Source organism: Pteropus alecto, unplaced genomic scaffold, assembly GCF_000325575.1.
Source record: "Pteropus alecto unplaced genomic scaffold, ASM32557v1 scaffold68, whole genome shotgun sequence".
In the NCBI taxonomy this organism is placed as follows: Eukaryota; Metazoa; Chordata; class Mammalia; order Chiroptera; family Pteropodidae; genus Pteropus; species Pteropus alecto.
Window position 1 is genome coordinate 353,053 of NW_006441386.1, and position 19,231 is coordinate 372,283.

General features: G+C 37.6%; 1 protein-coding gene across 2 annotated transcripts in view; it reads left to right on the top strand.

Moving 5' to 3' along the window:
- Positions 1-12,036, top strand: part of NIPSNAP2 (nipsnap homolog 2) — a 32,270-nt gene extending 20,234 nt beyond the window's left edge. For both annotated transcript variants that reach the window (XM_006918502.3, XM_006918501.3), the window contains 3 exons: positions 3,613-3,707; positions 7,484-7,567; positions 10,906-12,036. In XM_006918502.3, the coding sequence (XP_006918564.1) occupies positions 3,613-3,707; positions 7,484-7,567; positions 10,906-10,970 (244 nt within the window). In that variant the 3' untranslated portion in view covers positions 10,971-12,036. The remainder of the gene's footprint in view (positions 1-3,612; positions 3,708-7,483; positions 7,568-10,905) is intronic.
- The last annotated feature ends 7,195 nt before the right edge of the window (positions 12,037-19,231 follow it).

Below are 19,231 nucleotides of genomic sequence, written 5' to 3' on the forward strand. Positions count from 1 at the left end.
AATGCAAAGGGAGTCACATCTTTTTTAAAAGATCTGAAACAAACAATAAAATGTAAAGTGTTAATGTTTTAAAAATCTAGGTAATTAAAGTGGTTGAAATATTTCATAATTAAAAGAAAAACTAAAAACCATCTTAATGCATGTTCAGAAGGCATTTGGTAATATTTGACACCAGTTTTATTAGAGACGTTGATTCCTGATTTGAAAAAAACACCTTAAAATTAGAAATAGGGACTATTTTGTCTAAATCAGGGGTTGGCAAACCTTTCTATAAAGCAGTGGTCCCCAGCCTTTTTGGCACCAGGGACCAGTGCTCCTCTGAGAATCAAATGCCTGATGCTCTGAAATGGAGCTGAGGTGGTGATGCTAGCACTCGGAAGCTCGCTGCTCACCTCCTGCTGTGCAACCAGGTTCCTAAAAGGCCACATGAGTACCATATAAGTCTGCAGCCTGGGGAGTTGAGGACCCCTGCTGTAAAGGACCAGATAGTAAATGCTATAGGTTTTATGGACCCTGCTGTGTGGTGTCAGTTACTTAACTGCTATTTTAGTGCGAAAGCAACCATGGGCAATTTATAAACAAGTGTGACTATGTTCCAACAAAACTTTATTTATGGATGCTGAAATTTGAATTTCATAATTTTCATGTGATTTTTTTTTCAAGCCTTTAGAAATGTAAAAAACATTTCTAGTCCTTGGGCCATAAAAATGAGCTGCAGAGGGTGGGATTTAGTCTCAAGGCTATAGTTTGCTGGCCCTGGTTTAAATGATAAAACTCCATCACCTCTATTTTAACAACTACATTACACTTAATGGTGAAACAGCAGAAACGTGGTCATTACCATTAAAAAAAATACTACCAACTTTTACAATTTTATGTTGATTTTGGAAACCCTGACTATTGTAATGAGAGAAAAGACAAACAGAAGCTATAATAATATAAAACCTCAATAATTAAAAGGAGTACAAGCATAGATTATTGTCCATTGGTCAGCTATTAACCCTTGGTTTTTTTATCTTTAAGTGAGAATCTGTGACTTTTACTTACTTTCAACTTATCTATGTTCTCCTTTTTTCAGTTATGAAATTTCTTGCATTGGACTAAATAATTTGCAAGATCTCTTATAGCTCCAAAAATGGTTCTGTAATCTTTATTTCTAATGAATCTTTTCTTAGGCCATCAAAGGCTAAACTATGCAAGTTAGAATTTCTTTTAATTTGAAAATTAAGAAATAGACATTTGTATATATGAGGGAAGACAAATTGTTTTTCTCCTACCCTTTTCAGTTCTGGTCAGACTAGTAATCAAATTAACATGTAACAAATTAGCAGGAGGAAATGACCAAACTTATTATGTATATACATATGGGGCTTCCATAAGAATGTGAGACTCTTGGATCTGGCTGTTAAGGCTTCTGTGCCATCTTAAGCCAAGGAAAAGGGGAAAGTTGTGGTTTGGGACTTCAAAGGGCAGGAAGTCAATTCACATGGAAATGGAAAACGTTTGCTGGGCATCTTTGACAATGGGACTTTAAAAGGACTTTGATCAAAGGGGCCTTGCTAGGTTCCTCCTGGTGATTGCAGTAAGTTCATATTACACTATAGTTATCTGTGATGATAGCTCCCTTTCTGGACCAAGTCCTTTACCTGAATTCTTTTAGGCAGTTAGGGGTAAGGTCAAAGGTTTTTCCTGCGTCTTCATTTTTAAATATAACTAGCTTCAAATAATGTCCCAAAACATATTTTAGGGTAGCAAACTCTGCTTTCCCTCATATACTATTATAGCCACTATTAAGTGATTTTTTTAAGGAAGGGGGATTATATATGTCATAATTTAGTTGTCCATAGAGTAGGATCACTCAGTAGTTCTATTTTTGCATGTTACTAATTAAAACTTGACTACCATGGAATCCATGAGGGAGTATTGAGGTTATTCTTAAATTATTTTTTAAGTTATTTATAAAGCCAGTTCAGCATTCAATTTATATTTTGGCACATAGGTAACTATTTTAAGATGGTGATCTCCTCTTCAGTACATGCTTCTGATTATTACCAGGCTAAGGCAAGTATGTTTTCTTTGCCTACTTAACTGAATTAATAAAATTCAGAATGAAACGAATAATCCTGGATTTTTATCATTATAAATGAGTTTTTTTCTCCTGAGTAGAGTTAGAATGCACATTAATGTGATTTGCTTAATTTCAATAATTTACCAACCAGATTTGTAATTTTTGTGAATATATTGAACACTTAATTCTAAATGTAAAGGTTAACGAATATAATATCATTTAGGGGTAAGGCACTAGCAAGAGATCCCTCCTTCACCAGAAAAAAACCTGAAATCTTAGGTCACCCTCGTGAAGTTGAAAGCATGGTGTACAAAATAATCTTAAGGAAATTGGCTTCATCACTCCCACCACAGGTTGTCCTTGTTCTAATTCCATATCCCACTGCCGACACTCCCCGCCACCACCCCGCTACCCGCTGCCCCTTTGAGATGTTCTAATTCAGTTGCTGTGAAGTTTGCCTCCAGGAAGAGAATACACTGGTCAAGCCAACTCAAGTGTCTTTGTCCCTAGAGAGTTATATTTCTCACTGTAAATGTTAGTAAGTTGGTATGCTTGTTCATAAGCCTCCACCTCTTTAAAATGAATTAGAATGAATCCATCTTCCCAGTCCTGTCAACTTTGGGAACCTGATGTGACTGAGATTTCAGGCCAAAGCCTGCGTAGTGTTGATATAAACATTTTCAATTTAGATTCTAGAAAACTGCTTTCAGAAAAATAAATACATTTTTAAAACATTTTTTAGGATTTTCCATGCATCATTAAATATAAAAAATAAAGTACCTAGAACAAATATGAAAGACAGTGTTTTAGTTAAAGAGCTGATAACTTTTGCAGCAAGAAATCTTAAGGAAAATTTAAGACAAATACCAGTTCTTAACCATGTTAACAATTTCATGTTATACACAGATACAACATGTATACACACTTTCCTCCACACATTGTACATAATGAATGCTATTTGGTATTCATTTTCCTAATGGTTTGCTCTAATAAGAAAAAAATGAGGCAGATACAGTTTTGATAGTGATGATAGTGATGACACATTGCCAGGAAGGTCCACTTTAATGGATTTTCTATATGCTTTCCAAAATGTTGCAAAATCCCCATTATAGATCAGAGAGCTTGCATGTTTCTCAGAGTTCACTATCTAGAGGGGTGCTCCCTGTCTCCCTGTGACATCTTGGGTGTTCTCATACCCACGTTTCCCTTACTTTCTCTCATGTATTCTTGGAGAAGCAGTTCTTAGAACCAAGGGTATTGGTCCTGTCCTCTGCCAATTTTCTAAATGTGAAGAATCAGCAGTGCAACCATGTATCCTCACATTTTTATTTTAATAGCCATTAATTACTGTCAGCTGCTCACAGAAGTGACTAGTTTAGCTACAGAAAGGTACATTTACATTTTACATTAAAATAATTTTATTGCTTATAATTAAATAACAATTAGTCTTTATTTTGAAAACCTTGTTCAGAATATAGAGGATATTTCCTGATTCTTTTTAATATACCTAATTCTATATCTGAACATTGTTTTTTTTCCTGCAGGGCTCGTGCAGTTCGCTTCAGACAGGACAATAATGAAGCTGTTGGAGGATTCTTCTCTCAGATTGGGCAGTTATATATGGTGCATCATCTTTGGGGTATTTTTTCTTCCTTCATTTTTGTGTTACTGGGATTTCATAGTTCATCACTAAATAAGTTATACAGTAAAGTATATCTCAAGTCAGAATCTTAAACACTATCTCAAGTCAGTAATCTTAAACACTGTAGCAGATTCAAACGTCACAGATGAAGGTAAGTACTGGCTATCTAGAACAAGAGGTCAACAGCAGAAGTGTCCATAGACTCGTGGCATTTAGGTAAGCTGATCATCCAAGCGGTGATCATGGTGAAATGAGTGACCAGGGCAGAAGGAAGATGATAAAGTGACTAAATGTCTTTTACAGAGTCGTCCTAACCTCCCTTTTTAGACACTTATCACTGCTCCCTCAGAGACAGTCTTGCATTTACCCTGAGAGACAGTTCCCGGATGCAAACTCACTGCCTGCTTTGGGTCTGGTTCCATGGTCCCAGAGGCCCTTCTCCTTTTGCCTTTTCCATCTTTGGTGTCTTTCAAACCTGACTCAGATATTCGCACCTGCCCCCCACCCCCAGAAGTGAATGTCACTCTCCTCCTGAACCAAGTTGTCACAGCTGTGGCTATTTGTGTTTCTCCCTGCTAGAATAGGAACTGGGTCTCATTAAAAGCTTGGTATAAATACTGCCAGAACATTCTGGGCACATTTGTAAATGGATATTAAAAAAATGAAAAGCATAACTTATTTCCAGACCATATCAATTAACTAAGGTGTTCATTTGACCTGTTTGGTCCTACCAAGTGCCATTCCCTGTCAGCCTGGTGTGTTAGTGTGTCAGGCTTATAAAGATAAGGTGACCTGTCTAATGAGGAATAAAGCAAACATGAATGACATGCCACAAGGCAGTGTGTTATCAGTAACACAGGAAGTTATATTCAGGGTACTCCTAACACTTAAAGGTATATCAAGTCACCTGTATTAGGAAATAATCAATAAAAGGTGGAATATTAGCTAGACTTCAGGATCTGGGTGGGATTGACAAGTAAAGGTGGGAAGGAAAGGCTGGAACAGTGATGGAAACATGGGAAATTATCAGTGTTCAAAAAACTACGAATAGCTCAGACCAGCTGAATAGTAGACTATCTGCCAGGGACCTAAGTCTGAATAAGTTGACACAAGAAAAGTAGTATTTACATTGTGTTGCTGGAACAGCTCCCCCAACGTTCAAGGTGTAGGGAGAAGACCCTCGCTCTCACCAGTCATTGTCTCGACCAGGTGCTCATCTCAGCTACACACAAAGGGCTTCCCTGGCATTTAAGAGATTAAAAACCCTGTACCAAAATGTAGATGCCACAAATAACCCTCAGCTCCACAAAATGTCAGGGGCAGCATTGTCCTAGGGTTTTTCTCTAGCTGACATTTAACCTCATAAGTATCAGAGCTGTCAATTTGAAAACAACTCTTTAAGAAATGTGTTCTGTGTCCCTGCCTTTTACAGTTATATTAAATTGAATTTAACCTTTATGAGTTTGAGGTAGGGGTGAAGTAATTTTTAATTTTTAGAGAGTATATGTTTTGTCCACAGAATATAAACTGAAAAGTCACACCTCTCCCCCTTCCTTTCCTTCCTCTGATGCTGGAGTGGCCTTTGAGGGTGGCTCCTGCACATCCTCCCATTCATATTCCATACATGAAGTACGAGAGTGAGCACAGGGACTTGATGGGTCAGGATCACCATGTGCTTTCGTTCCCTGGCAGAGGTCACGCCATGCACACACTCTGTTCACATCAGTGCCTTTCAGCATGTCTGGATAGAGACTCCTAGGTGAAGGAGGTGGAATTGCAAACAGGCAGGCACCAGAACATGAATGGCAAAGCTCTGACAAAGGCTGTGGCAAGCACAGGGCAGAGCCCTTATCTCCACCCTCTGGGGAGGACTCGCTTCCCAGAACAACAGCAAGATGAGGAGTAGTCCACCAAGGTCTTCCTCCATGCCCAGATGCAGAAGCCAGGAACAGCGCTGTGCTTTAGCATCCAAGAATAGCCACTCTCTTTTCTAAGGCAGTGCCCTTCTCTACCTACCTTTGTTATCCCTAGTCATTGTCCCAAATGTTCACTCTTCACTTTCTACTGTATAGAAAAAGTATTGAGATCTGCAGAGATGAATTCTGAATTTCCTGCCTCTAATACCAACTCCCATTTTTTCATATTTTTTGAGAAAGAGAACCATTTATCAAGCACCCTAGTGTATTGGTTATTCTACTCATCATTCCTTTACTCCTTAGAACCACCTACCACAATTGAGATACCTGTGATTCATAGATGATAATAAGTCAAACAACCCATAGCTATTTCGTATCTGAGCCAGGCTCAGACCTCGGTGTGTCTGGCTTCAAAGCACTCGATGCCGTCCCTCCTCTACCCTCCTCAGGGTTTGGCTTCACCCATTTCCTCTACCACCACCCTACCTGGGGCCTCCTTCCCTCAGTATATGAACATACTCAAGTGCCTGCTATATTTTAAAGCTTCCTCAAACCCAAATGTCCATTGATGGATGAACGGATATATATAACATAGTATATACATACAACAGAATGTTAATCTACCATAAAAAGGAATGAAATTTCAGTACATGCTACATGCAACATGGATGAACCTTGAGAACATTATGCTAGGTGAAATAAGCCAGACACAAAAAGACATTGTATGATTCCACTTACATAAGTTACCTAAAATAGGCAAATTCATAGAGACAGAATGTAGAATAGAGGTTACTGGGGGCTACAGGGGGTGGAGGCGGAGAATGGGATGTTATTGTTTAGTGGATTCAGAGTTTTAATTTGGGATGATGAAAAGGTTTTAGAGATGGATGGTAATGATGGTGGTACAGTGTGAATATACTTAATGCCACTGAATTTGTACATTTTAAAATGGTTATAATAGTAAATTTTATATTATGCATATTTTACAATAAAAATTTTTTAAATTAAAACAAAAAGGCCTGCCCAACCTGTATTCCCTGGAAGGGGTAGCTCATCACAGTGCACTAGTCATGTGCCTGACCTCAGTGAGAACACTGCTTCTTGTCACATGAATGTTAAAAGCGTTTTTCTCCATGTGCTAAGAGGTAAAAGATTTCTTTTTCCTTCTACTTATCAGCATCTTCAAAACTTTATGTAATAAATTTATAGTCTATTACTAATAAAGGGAAATTTTGTCTTTAGATGGTTAAATTCCTAGGCCTACAAGAGTAGATCCTCTCATAAGGGAAGGAAGCCCCAAAACGAAAATGTGTCCCAAAACAGAAAGTAGAACTGAGCGGGGGAACCCTGAGTGATCTTTTAGTCTTGACTGAGACCAACACTGGCACTGTCGGGATGCCTAGGAGACATTTCCCTCGTGAGTAGTTGGAAGGATCTTGCCCAGGTTGGGATTCAGAAACCAAGGCACCCAAATGAGATGTCTGAATTCTACCACATGGCACCTCTGATGCCTTTGACCGTGCTCTACCCACCATCTGGAGCACCTTTCTCTTCTATTTCTGTATATTGATGACATCGTTTTCAACCTTCAAGACCCACCTGGTCAAATCACACCTTCCAGGCAGCTTTCCCAGTCTTTTCTCTGTTCTCCTTGTGAATTCTCTTCTTGAGGATACCACAGTACTCAGCAGGGATCGACCTTGCTTTTACTTGTTCACAATTATCCCAGCTTAGTACTAAATTTCCAAGGTAGTCTCTTTGAGAAAACTAGCTGAACTGAATCAATACTTAATGAATGTAAGTAGAATGTAGGGTATCATGTTTGGTTTAAGTTGTTTCTTCTGTGGTTATTTTTAGCTTACAAGGATCTTCAGACGAGAGAAGATATACGGAATGCAGCATGGCATAAACATGGCTGGGAAGAATTGGTATATTATACAGGTAATATTTTAACAGGCATAAACTATTTAATCTCTCATCTTACTGTTTTATGACCTCGCCCCTTAAAGCTAATATGTATTTTTTTAAAAATAGTATGTTGCTCTAGACAGTGAATTATAAAGTTGGGGGAAGGAGAGAGAGTCAAATTTTTCTTTAATAGTTACATGACTTTTTTTCAATAAAGAAGAGTATTCTTTTCATGAATGTATGTTTTCTGGTACAGTTTTCAGACCTTTGTATGCTGTTAATTTTACATCATTAATTTTCTACACGTCTACATTTTCTGAAAATGTATAACAAATTTTTTCTAAGCTTTCCCTTTCTCAAAATTGTTCATTAACAAAACATTAATACAGCAGTTAATTTAATACAGCAGGTAAAAAGAAATTTTGAAAATTAATTTGGTATTTACTTATATACCTATACATGTATGTTCACCCACATACATGTATTCTATGAAATCATGGTTGCTTTATTTTTATAAGAGAATGGTTGGGCTGAACAACCCAGCGATACCAATACTGGTAATAAGTACCAACCATGCTGCATGTCAAGTACATTTAAGCCCATGTACTACCAAGAAAATCAAAGAATAATTTGTTCTAGAAAACATATATTTTAATTTAAAAGTATCACATAATTATATGTGACTTTACTGCTTATTGTTATACTTTCATCGGTTCCCAGAAGCATGTTTTACTCAACAGTGAGTTTTATAAGTATACAGTGTATCTGTTCCTTTGTAGGGTACTGTCAAATGCAGTATTACTTGGTTTTATATGAATTTTATTTTAGTTCAAAGAACTTTTCAGGAAAACACCATTTTTCTCATAATATGGGTTTTCTTAATTTCCTATAAAACACATCTCCAGACAGAATCTGTTTTTTTACTTGCAATTTTTAAAAATTTATTTTAATTAGTTTCAAGTATACAGTACATGGGTTAGATATCTATATAGTTCATAAAACAGTCTCCCCAATTGCTCCCTCCCTCCCCTGACCCTCCACCTACTCAACCTGTTAATGCTAACTGCATTCCCTATGCCGTGCTCACCATCCCCGTGACCATCCTTCAGCTACTAATTTGTACTTCTTTAACCCTTCATGCCATTCTTCCAACCCCCTCCCCTCTGACCATCACCAAATCATCCACTATAATTGTGTCTATTTTTGATTACTTTGTTCTTTTTATTCCTCAGATTCCGCATATAAGTGAAATCATATAGTGTTTATGTCTGACTTAAATACCTTCTAGGTCCATCAAAGCAATATCTTTTTCCATTTCCTTCCTTTTAGTCTGTGTGTCTTTTAATCTGAAGTCTCTTATAGGCGACATATAGGGGTCTTGTTTTCCTTTCCATTCATCCACTCTTTCTTTTAGTTAGAACACTTAATTCTTTTCCATTTGAGGTACTTATTGATAGAAAAGTAGTTGTTACCATTCTTTATTCCTGTTTTTGATACATGTTTTTTCTTCTTAAAGAATTCCCTCCAACATTTCCTGTAATACTGGCTTGGTGGTGATAAATTCCTTTTGTTTATTTTTGTCTGAGAAGCATTTTGTCTGTCCTTCAACTCTAAATGATAGCTTTGCTGGATAAATATTCTTGGTTGTAGATCCTGGATCTTCATCACTTTGAATATTTTGTGCCAAGACCTTCTGTCCTGCGAAGTTTCTTTTGAGAAATCAGTTGCCAGTCTTATGGGTGCTCTCTTATAGGTAACTGGTTTTCTCTTCCTGCTTTTAATATTCTTTCTTTGTATTTAACCTTTGGCATTTTAATTATGATGTGTCTTGATGTAGGCCTCTTTAGATCCTTGTTTTTTGGAATTCTCTGAGCTTCCTGGGGTTTTATGTCCATTTCCTTCACCATGTTAGGTAAGTTTTCCATCATTATTTCTTCAAACAGCTGTTCAACATCTTGATTTTCTTCAATTACGCCAATCAGACGGATATTTGGACCCTCAATAGTGTCCCATATGCTCCTTAAATTATTTTTATAGTCTTGGCATCTTTTTTCTTGCCATTCTGATTACGGGTCCTTGGCTTTCCCATCCTCTAGATAGGGCATTTGATCCTTTTCTTTATTCACTTTGTTGAAGTTCTCACTGAATTTGTCTACACTTCCCAAAGTTCATTGAGCATCTTTATAACCAGTGTTTTGAACTCTGCATCTGTTAGATTACTTAACTCCATGATATCTGGATCTCTGTTCTGTTCTCTCATGTGGTTTCTGCTTCTTTGTCTTTTCATTTTGGCTGCCTTTCTGTGTCTGTTTCTATGTACTAAGTAAAGCTCCTACGTCTCCCAGTCTTATTAGTGTAGATTTGTGAAGCAGGTGTCCACTGACACAGTCTGAAAGGGGTTCAGCTGCAGGTCAAATTTAGCCCAAGCCTCTGCCCCTCCAAGGCCACTTGTTAAGATTCAACAAGCAATCCACAGATGCTGTGCTTGCAGTTGCCTCAAAAGGCCACACCAGAAACCGAGTCCAGCTGCCTCCAGTGTGAGTCTAGGCGCTGCTCAGCAAGGAGCACCTGACTCACTGAGGATAAACCTGGGTGTGACTTGGGTGGGGCCACGAGTTGCAGGAGGCTAGTTTTCAGGGAATCCTCTGGGCGGAGCGACCTCTGTTATCCAGTTTGATGACATCAGAGCTATGGCACACTGGGAGTGAGGAGGGCTCAACAAGGAACAGTGGATACTGCCAGTACTTCTCTACAGAACGAGTCTTGCCTAGGCCCTCACTCCAACAGTGTCTCCCTGTAAGTCCCTGGTGCCTCCTGCACGCAGCCAAATAGGCACTGGTGCTCAGAGCAAAAATCTGTCACAGCGAAAATCCGCTCATGGACGCAACCCCTTTAAGAGGCGTCTGCCGCAGCCTCTGTCTCACTCAGCTGCTCGAGACCAGGCAGCACCACGTCCTCGCCCCATCCTACCTTCTGCCGTTGCAGCATGATTTCTTGGATTTCTCCCTAGTTGTATGGCTTGTTCATCAAGATCCCAGGTGATTTTTCCTTGCTCTTATTCCTTGTTTCCATCACAGCTTTGATTTGGTCGCCAGAGGGAAGAACAGAGCCTCTATTGTCTACATCATTTTTTTCCCCTCAGACAATTTGTTTTAATTTTAATAACATCTTAAAGGTAAAGGATTCTAGCTGATTTCCCACTAGCTTGTGTGTTTCTGCCTCTGAGGTCAGTCCAGTAATTTTCCAATATCCTGTTCTGTGATTTCAAGCAGCACAACTTCTGAACAATCTCAGCAACTTATTTGTTAGTATATATTTACTATATTCTGGTTTGAAAAAAACAAGCACAGTAATCTTGATCTTGTTTTCAGTTCCACTTATTCAGGAAATGGAATCCAGAATCATGATCCCACTGAAGACCTCGCCCCTCCAATAAAGCTACAGAGTTTAAATGTGCCTACATAAATTTATGTGACAAGTATTTGTCACAAATTAATTTTAATTATATATCAAGTGAAAAACACTGAAATGTAAACTGCTGTATATAGCTTATGAGACCTCTTTTCTTTGAAACTTACATAATTGCAAGAAAGGAAACAATTATAGTTTGATTGATTGTAACAGTGCTCTATAGTTCTCTTGAAACATCCCTGTGTTGAATATACCTTATAAGACTGAACCACCTCTCCCCACTCTCTGGGAAAAATGGGCTTAGATTAAAATTTGAATCAGCTTTAAATAAGAACCCATGAAAAAAAAGTTAGCCATTTCTTTATAAAAAGAAAATCTGTTTTATAATTATAGATTTTTAGACAAATTTCTTGTATAAGGAAGAAATACAAATTTTGTCATGTTTCTCTAGCAGTTTTTTTGAGCCTCAGACTAAGAACACATTATGAGTGTACTCAGTACCTGAATGTTTTAATTCACTATCATTTTCAATAAGTTGAATAAACAACATGTTATTACTAAGTTGGTAGTGGCTGCCAAGATATATTTAATCAGAAATTCAGCCTTCACATAGTGTGTTGTAATGTCTATATGAGAGGAGAAAAATGGCTTGAACCTCTATATGTGACATTGAAATGAACACCCTGAATAGCATTGATTTTTATTTGTAATATTTATAACAAAATGAGAAACACTAGAAAAAGGTGTTAATATTTTGCAGTCATTCATGACTGCAGGTGTTCTGTAGTTAATAGTCTGGTAAACTCACACTTCCACAATCATGTATGAGGAGTGGTGCATGTTGAGATTTAAATTGGTATAAAGCTGCATACTTCGTCTAGCTCTGTTTGATTTAGTCTTTTTAATATAGTGTGCCGAATTTGTGACTATAATCATGTAAAAGTCCTGTTGAAATGAAAAATTATGTCTGACCCCCAAATAATTTATGTGTAAAAGTATGAATAAATATCACATAAAATGTCAAATTTTACATGTGAATGATTTTCTCGAAGACACAGAAAAGTCAATAAAATCCTAATTTTCACATATTACATGTTCGCAGTCTTTTTTATGAACTTACGCTGAGAATGGCACTGTCGCTCTTGAAAACTAGCTTGTCCCAGTTCAGTGTGCATATATAAAACATAAATAAGCTCATCAGCCTCTCCCTTTGGCCATTAGATAGAGTGTTATGGGGAATGGGCATTAGTGTACCAGTGCATAGTGTCATGGTGTTTGGGAGTTGAGGCTGCCAGCAGAAGAAGCAACTCTTTCAAGTCCAGGCTCCATTCCTTGACAAAGTACTTATCCTCTTTGGGTTTGAGTGCCTTAATCTATAAAATGGGGAGATCGAATCCCATAACCTTTAAGATTACTTCACCTCTGAATTTCTGTAACTGACTCTTCTTGATGCTGTGGGAAGCTATAGGTATGGAGAAACCAAGAAAGGAGAGTGAAAACCACCAGGGAAATAGGAAGAAACTCAAGAAAGTGGGATATCTTAAAACCCAAGTGAAGGAAATTAATCAAGGGTAAGATCACTTGTGTCAAATGCCGCTGCGAGGTTGGATTATATGAGATCTGAAAACTGATCATTAATTTAGCAACATGGTGACTTTTAACAGGAACATTCTATTATTAAGCTAACGTCAAATTATCGCTTTATTTTAGAAAATCTTTTTATTAAACCCCCTTAGAAGAATGAATTGTGTTATTTTGTCCCACTATTAATTTTCAGTGGCAATACTCAAAACTTCCAAATTCATTTTTAATTATCATTCATGTGATACCTGCTTTTTAAAAGCCCTGTTATAACTTTGCTCTCCTCCAAACTAACTTGACAGAAACTGCTTTTCTCTTATTCTCACAACTGCCTGTGAAAAATCCTTTTTCAGTTCTACATTATACTTTACTAAATTTATACTTTCAGTTTCTTGCTGGGACATAGTAGATGTTCAATAATGGACTTCACAAATCATTAGAAGAGATGAAGGAAGAAGTAAAAGAAGGAAAGGGAGAAAGGAAAGGAAGGAAAAGAAAGTATGGAGACTACCAGTTCAAATTAGAAAATACATGGGACACAGAAAGAGCAATGTCTTTATTCATGCTATTTTTTATAAAAGTTCTAGAAATATTTAGAAATTAATATGCATAGATAAGCTCAGTAAATACAATTCAAAAGGAAGACATAGAAATATGTTCAAAATTGGAAACTATGGTCAGCAAAGTACTGAACAATCCTCTAGTAATAAAACTCATACTTTTTCCGTAGTTCAGTGACCATTAAGAATGAAACTCTTGATAACTAAGGATGTAAAGAAGAAGCCATATCAAGACCAGTAGGAGGAGCTGAGACACGAAACAATCTGGTCCTACACCCACCTATGGTGGTTGAACATTCGGAGGGATATCTTGGCTGCAGAGGTCTCCTGAAGGAGTGAGGAGCCCCAGCCCTATACTAAGGCTACCCAGCTCAGGGTTTCAGTACCAGAAAGGAGTCCCCACAAATTGTGGCTGTGAAAATCAGTGGGGATTCCGACCATCTGAGAGAGATGGAAGGCAACTTGAAACCCAGACACCCCTTAAAGCAAAGCTCCAGAAGAATAATTCAACAAAATGGAGACGAGCAATCTAAAAGATTCACAGTTCAAAACATTGGTTATAAGGATGTTTAAGGAACTTAAGGGAAGAGGAGATGTACTCTGAAAACTTTAACAAAGGGATAGAAAACATAAAAATGGAAATGGAAAACATAATAGGGAACCAGTCAGAAATGAAGACTACAATATCTGAAATGAAGAATGCATTAGAGGGAATTGAGAGTGGATGAAGCAGAGCAGCAGTTTCCAACCTTTTTGGCACCAGGGAGCAGTACTCCTATGAGAAGCTAATGCTTGATGATCTCAGGTGGAGCTGAGGCAGTGATGCTAACATTGAGGAGCAGCTGCAAATAGACATGAAGCTTTGCTTGCCTGCCCACCACTCACCTCCTGCTATGTGGCCACGGTCCTAACAGGTCGTGGACCATTACCGATCCACAACCTGGGGGTTGGGGACCCTGCCTTAAAGGACCCACGTGCAGACTCGCTAGCTTGCAGGCACTCACTCTGGGCTCCAGCGAACAGATAGCAGCTCGAAAGGTGCCACAGACATACAAGGAAAGACTGAGTTCTGTTGCTTCAGGGCAAGACTGTAGAGACAGTCACCATTATCCCTATGTTGAGTCCTCCTGTGCAGCCTATGGGAGAGGGGGGTGATCTTGCCTGTGTTGAGCCCTTTACCCATGCAGCTAGATCTGAATCTGCATTGGCATGGCGAGCTCTGCTCACTCCACCTCAATGACTCCCTGAGACACCTCTCACCCAAGTCACAAATTGCTGGTGGCAATTTTGTGACTGGGAAACTAGCCCCACCTTGCCCTCTCAGCAGGAGAGTGCTTCAATAGCAATCAAAAGTCTTGGCTCAAGAACCTCAGGAGACACTTTTTCTGGGAGTAACTCACCCCAGCACAAGCTGCAGTATTTCTTGAAAAATCTCAGGGGTCTACAGGCCCAAGGCAAGCAGTGACTGGCCTCAGTGTGATCTGAGACATTTGCGAGTAGCCATCAGCTCAGCACCGGCACCAAATCTGAATGCACTAACCTGGGGAACACAATTTTCCCCACCTGGGTGACTCCCTGGGAATCTTCCTCACCCAACTTGCATACAGCTTGTTTATTCAGTTGCTGAGCTTTACGGGCAGCCAGTAGTCAGCCTAAGACCTTGGAGCACTCAGCTGGCCCAAGCCCAGTGCTGGTGGCAGCCTGTCCTGGTTTTCTCATAGACTCTCCTGCATACCTCCAGGTCAGCACAGAGAGTAAACAAACACAAATAACTTTATAGCTCCTACCAGGTAGCCGAAAGCCAGACACAGGCAGTGGCCTGCATGGGAACCCCTTTTGGGGACTCTAGAACCAACACACCTGGAGTCTATCATAGGACCTCAACAGAGCACCACTTGATTAGCCCCACAAATAGCACATCCAAAGGGTGGTCACGACAGGCAAAGAAGCCTGCTGAGGCAAATCCAACTCGGTGGGCTCAGCCCAGAGAGCAGCTCACACACAGTGGGTGTGGCCAATCTTCACAGTCAGCCAGAGAGTCAATACCACCCACTGCTGTGCCAACACCATTCAGGGTCAACTACAACAGGAGGGTACACCACACAAGGGACACTCCTGGAGCATGTGTCATAGGTGATCAGGGAGAGTGCACTCCTAGGTCACACAGGACACCTACTACATAAGCCCACCTGGCTAAGACTGGGAGATGTAACAGATCTACCTAATACATAGAAATGAACACAGAGAGGCAGCCAAAATGAGAAAACAAAGAAACACGTCCTAAATGAAAGAATAGGAGAAGAAAAAGAACGAAATGAGATGGAGGCAAGCAACCCATCAGATACAAAGTTCAAAACACTGGTTTAGGGATGCTCAATGAACTCAGTGGAAGAAGAAATGACCTCAGTGAGAACTTCAACAAAGAGATAATAAGCATAAAAAAGACACAGAAACCATAAAAAAGAACCAGTCAGAAATAAAGAACACAATAACTGAAATGAAGAATACACTAGAAGGAATCAACAGTAGATTAAATGAAGCAGAGGATCAAATCAGCAATTTGGAAGACAAGGTAACAAAAAAGGCCCAATCAGAACAGCGAATAGAAAAAAGAATTTTTTTAAAAAGAGGAAACTTTAAGGGACCTCTAGGATAGCATGAAGCATATCAACTTTTGCATCATAGGAGTAACACAAGGAGAACAGAAAAAGTAAGGGATTGAGTACCTATTTGAGGAAATAATGACTGAAATAATCATCTAACCTGGTGAATGAAATAGATATACAGTCCAGGAAGTGCAGAGATTCCCAAATAAGATGAACCCAAACAGACCCACATCAAGACACAACATAATTAAATTGGCAAAGGTTAAAGACAAAGAATCTCAGCAAGAAAAAGGCAGCTAGTTACCTACAAGAGAGCTCCCATAAGACTGTCAGCTTAAAACAAAAACAAAAACTTTGCAGAAGGGGTTGGCACGAAATATTCATGGTGTTGAAAAATTAAAATCTACAACCAAGACTATTCTACTCAGCAAGGCTAGCATTTAAAATTGAAGGTGAGATGAAGAGCTTTTCAGACAGGAAAAAGCTAAAGCAATTAATCACCACCAAGCCAGTACTACAAGAAATGTTAAACTTCTTCAAGAAGAAGAAGGAGAAGAAAAAGAAAAGAACGTAAATGTCAATAAGAAAATAGCAATAACTATGTAACCAATAACTATCGGTAACCATTTTAAATGTAAATGCATTAAATGCTCGAATCCAAAGATGAAAGGTAGCTGAATGAATAAGAAAACAAGACCCATACATATGCTGCCTACAAAAGACCCACTTCAAATTGAAAGACACACATGGACTGAAAGCAAAGTATGGAAAAAGTTATTTCATGCCATTTGAAATGAAAAAAACACTTGGGTAGCAATATTTATATCAGACAAAATAGACTTTAAAAACAAAGGCTATAATAAGAGCCAAAAAGGGACATTACAATAAGACATAGCAATAAAGAGATCAATCCAACAAGAGGATATAGCCCTTGTAAATATGTATATAGCTAAATATAAAAAGCAAATATTAACCAACATAAAGAGAGAGCTTGACAGTAATACAGTCATAGTAGGGCACTTTAACATCCCGTTTACACCAAAGGATACATCTTCCAGACAGAAAATCAAAAAGGAAATAGCAGCCTTAAATGACACACTAGACTAGATGGATTTAATTGATATTTTAGAGGGTTTCACCCCAAAGGGCAGACTATACATTATTCTCAAGTGCACATGGAACATTTTTCAGGACAGCCACGTTAGGCCACAAAAAAAAGCCTCAGTAAATTTAAGAAGATGAAAGCATATCAAGCATCTTCTCCTACCATGATGGTATAAAACTAGAAATCAAACACAAGAAAAAAAATGAAAAACACACAAACACACTGAGGCTAAATAACATGTTACTAAACAAGGAATAGGTTAACAATGAGATCAAGGAAGAAATCAAAACATACTTCATATAAATCAAAATGAAAACACAATGACTATAGGACACAGCAAAAGCAGTGCTAAGAGGGAAATTCATAGCAATACAAGCCTATGTCGAGAAAAGAGAAAATTTCTCAAATAAATTATCTAACTTTATATTCAAAGAAACTTAAAAAAGAACAGCAAACTAAGCAAGCTCAAAATGAGTAGAAGCAAGAGAATAATAAAAATAATGGTGGAAATAAGTGAAATGGAGTCTAAAAACACAATACGAAAGATCTGCAAAACCAAGAGCTGATTCTTTGAAGATATGAACAAAATTGGTAAACCTTTAACTAATCAAGAAAAAAAGAGAGAGGACTCAAATAAAATCAGAAATGAAAGAGAAGCGACAATTGACTCCACAGAAATACAAAGGATTATGAGAAAAGACTACAAGCAACTAATTGCCGGCAAATTTGACAATCTGGAAGAAATGAATAAATTCCTAAAAACATACAATTTTCCAAGACTGAGTCAGGAAGAAACAGAAAATCTGAACCAACCAATTACTACTAACAAAATTGAATGAATAATCAAAACACTCCAAACTAACAAAAGTCCTGGGCCGGATGGTTTCATAGATAAATTTTATTAAACATTCAATGAAGAATTAACACATATTCTTCTCAAACTATTCCAAAAAATTCAAGAGCAGGAGGGTTCCCAAGCTCATTTTACAAGGCTACCATTACCTTGATTTCAAAACCAGAAAAAGATGTTACAAAAAAAAGTAAATTATAGGCCATTATCCCTGATGAACATAGATGCAAATATCCTCAACAAAATAGTAGCAAACTAAATTCAGTAATATATTAAAAGATCATACATCATGATTGAGTTGGATTTACTACTGGGTTGCAAGTTTGGTACAACACCAACAAATTAATTAATGTGATACGTTACATTAACAAATTGAAAGATAAAAATCATATGATCATATCAATGGATATAGAAAAAGCATGTGACAAAATATAGCATCCATTTATGATAAAAATTCTAAACAAAGTAGGAATAGGGGAAACATACCTCAACATAATAATGGCCATATATGACAAACCCATAATTAACATAATACTCAATGGAGAAAAGCTAAAAGCGTTTTCCTTAAGATCAGGAACAAGACAAGGATGTCCACTTTCACTACTTTTATTCAACGTAATATTGGAAGTCTTAGCCACAGCAATCAGGCTAGGAAAAAAATAATAAAAGGCATCCAAATTAAAAAGGAAGAAATGAAACTGTTATTATTTCCAAATGACATGATACTATATATAGAGAACCCTAAAGTTTCCATCAAAAAACTGTTAGAACTAATAAATGAATTACTAAAGTAGCAGGATACAAAATTAATATTCAGAAATTTGTTGCAATTTTATACACAAATAATAAACTATAAGAAAGAGAAATTAAGAAAATAATCTTATTTATAATCACATTGAACAAATAACTAGGAATAAATTTAACCAAGGAAGTAAAAGACCTGTACGTGGAAAATTATGTCAATGAAGAAAGAAAATAAATATACAAATAAATAGAAGCATATACCGTGCTCATAGATAAAAAGAATTAACATCATTAAAATGCCCATACTACCCAAAGCGATCTATAGATTCAATGCAATCTCTATCAAAATACCAAGGGCATTTTTTTATAGACCTAGAACAAATAATTCTAAAATTTATATGGAACTATAAAAGATCCCAATAGCCACGAATATCTTGAGAAAAAACAAAGTTGGAGTTGTCACGCTACCTGTTATCAAACTATAGTACAAGGCTATAGTAAACAAAACAGCATGGTATTAGCATAAAAACAGACATATAGATCAATAGAACAGAACAAAGAGCCCAGAAATAAATCCATGCCTATGTGGTCATTTAATCTATGGCAAAGGTGACAAGAATATACAATGGAGTAAAGACAGTCTCTTCAACAAAACTGGACAGAGATATGCAAAACTAGACAGTACATGCAAAAAAAAATGAAACTGGATCCCACCCTTCTTACACCATACACAAGAATAAACTCAAAATGGATTAAAGACTTATATGTAAGACCCAAAATCATAAAACTCCTAGAAGAAAACATAAGCAGTAAACTCTCCGATATTGCTCTTAGTAATAT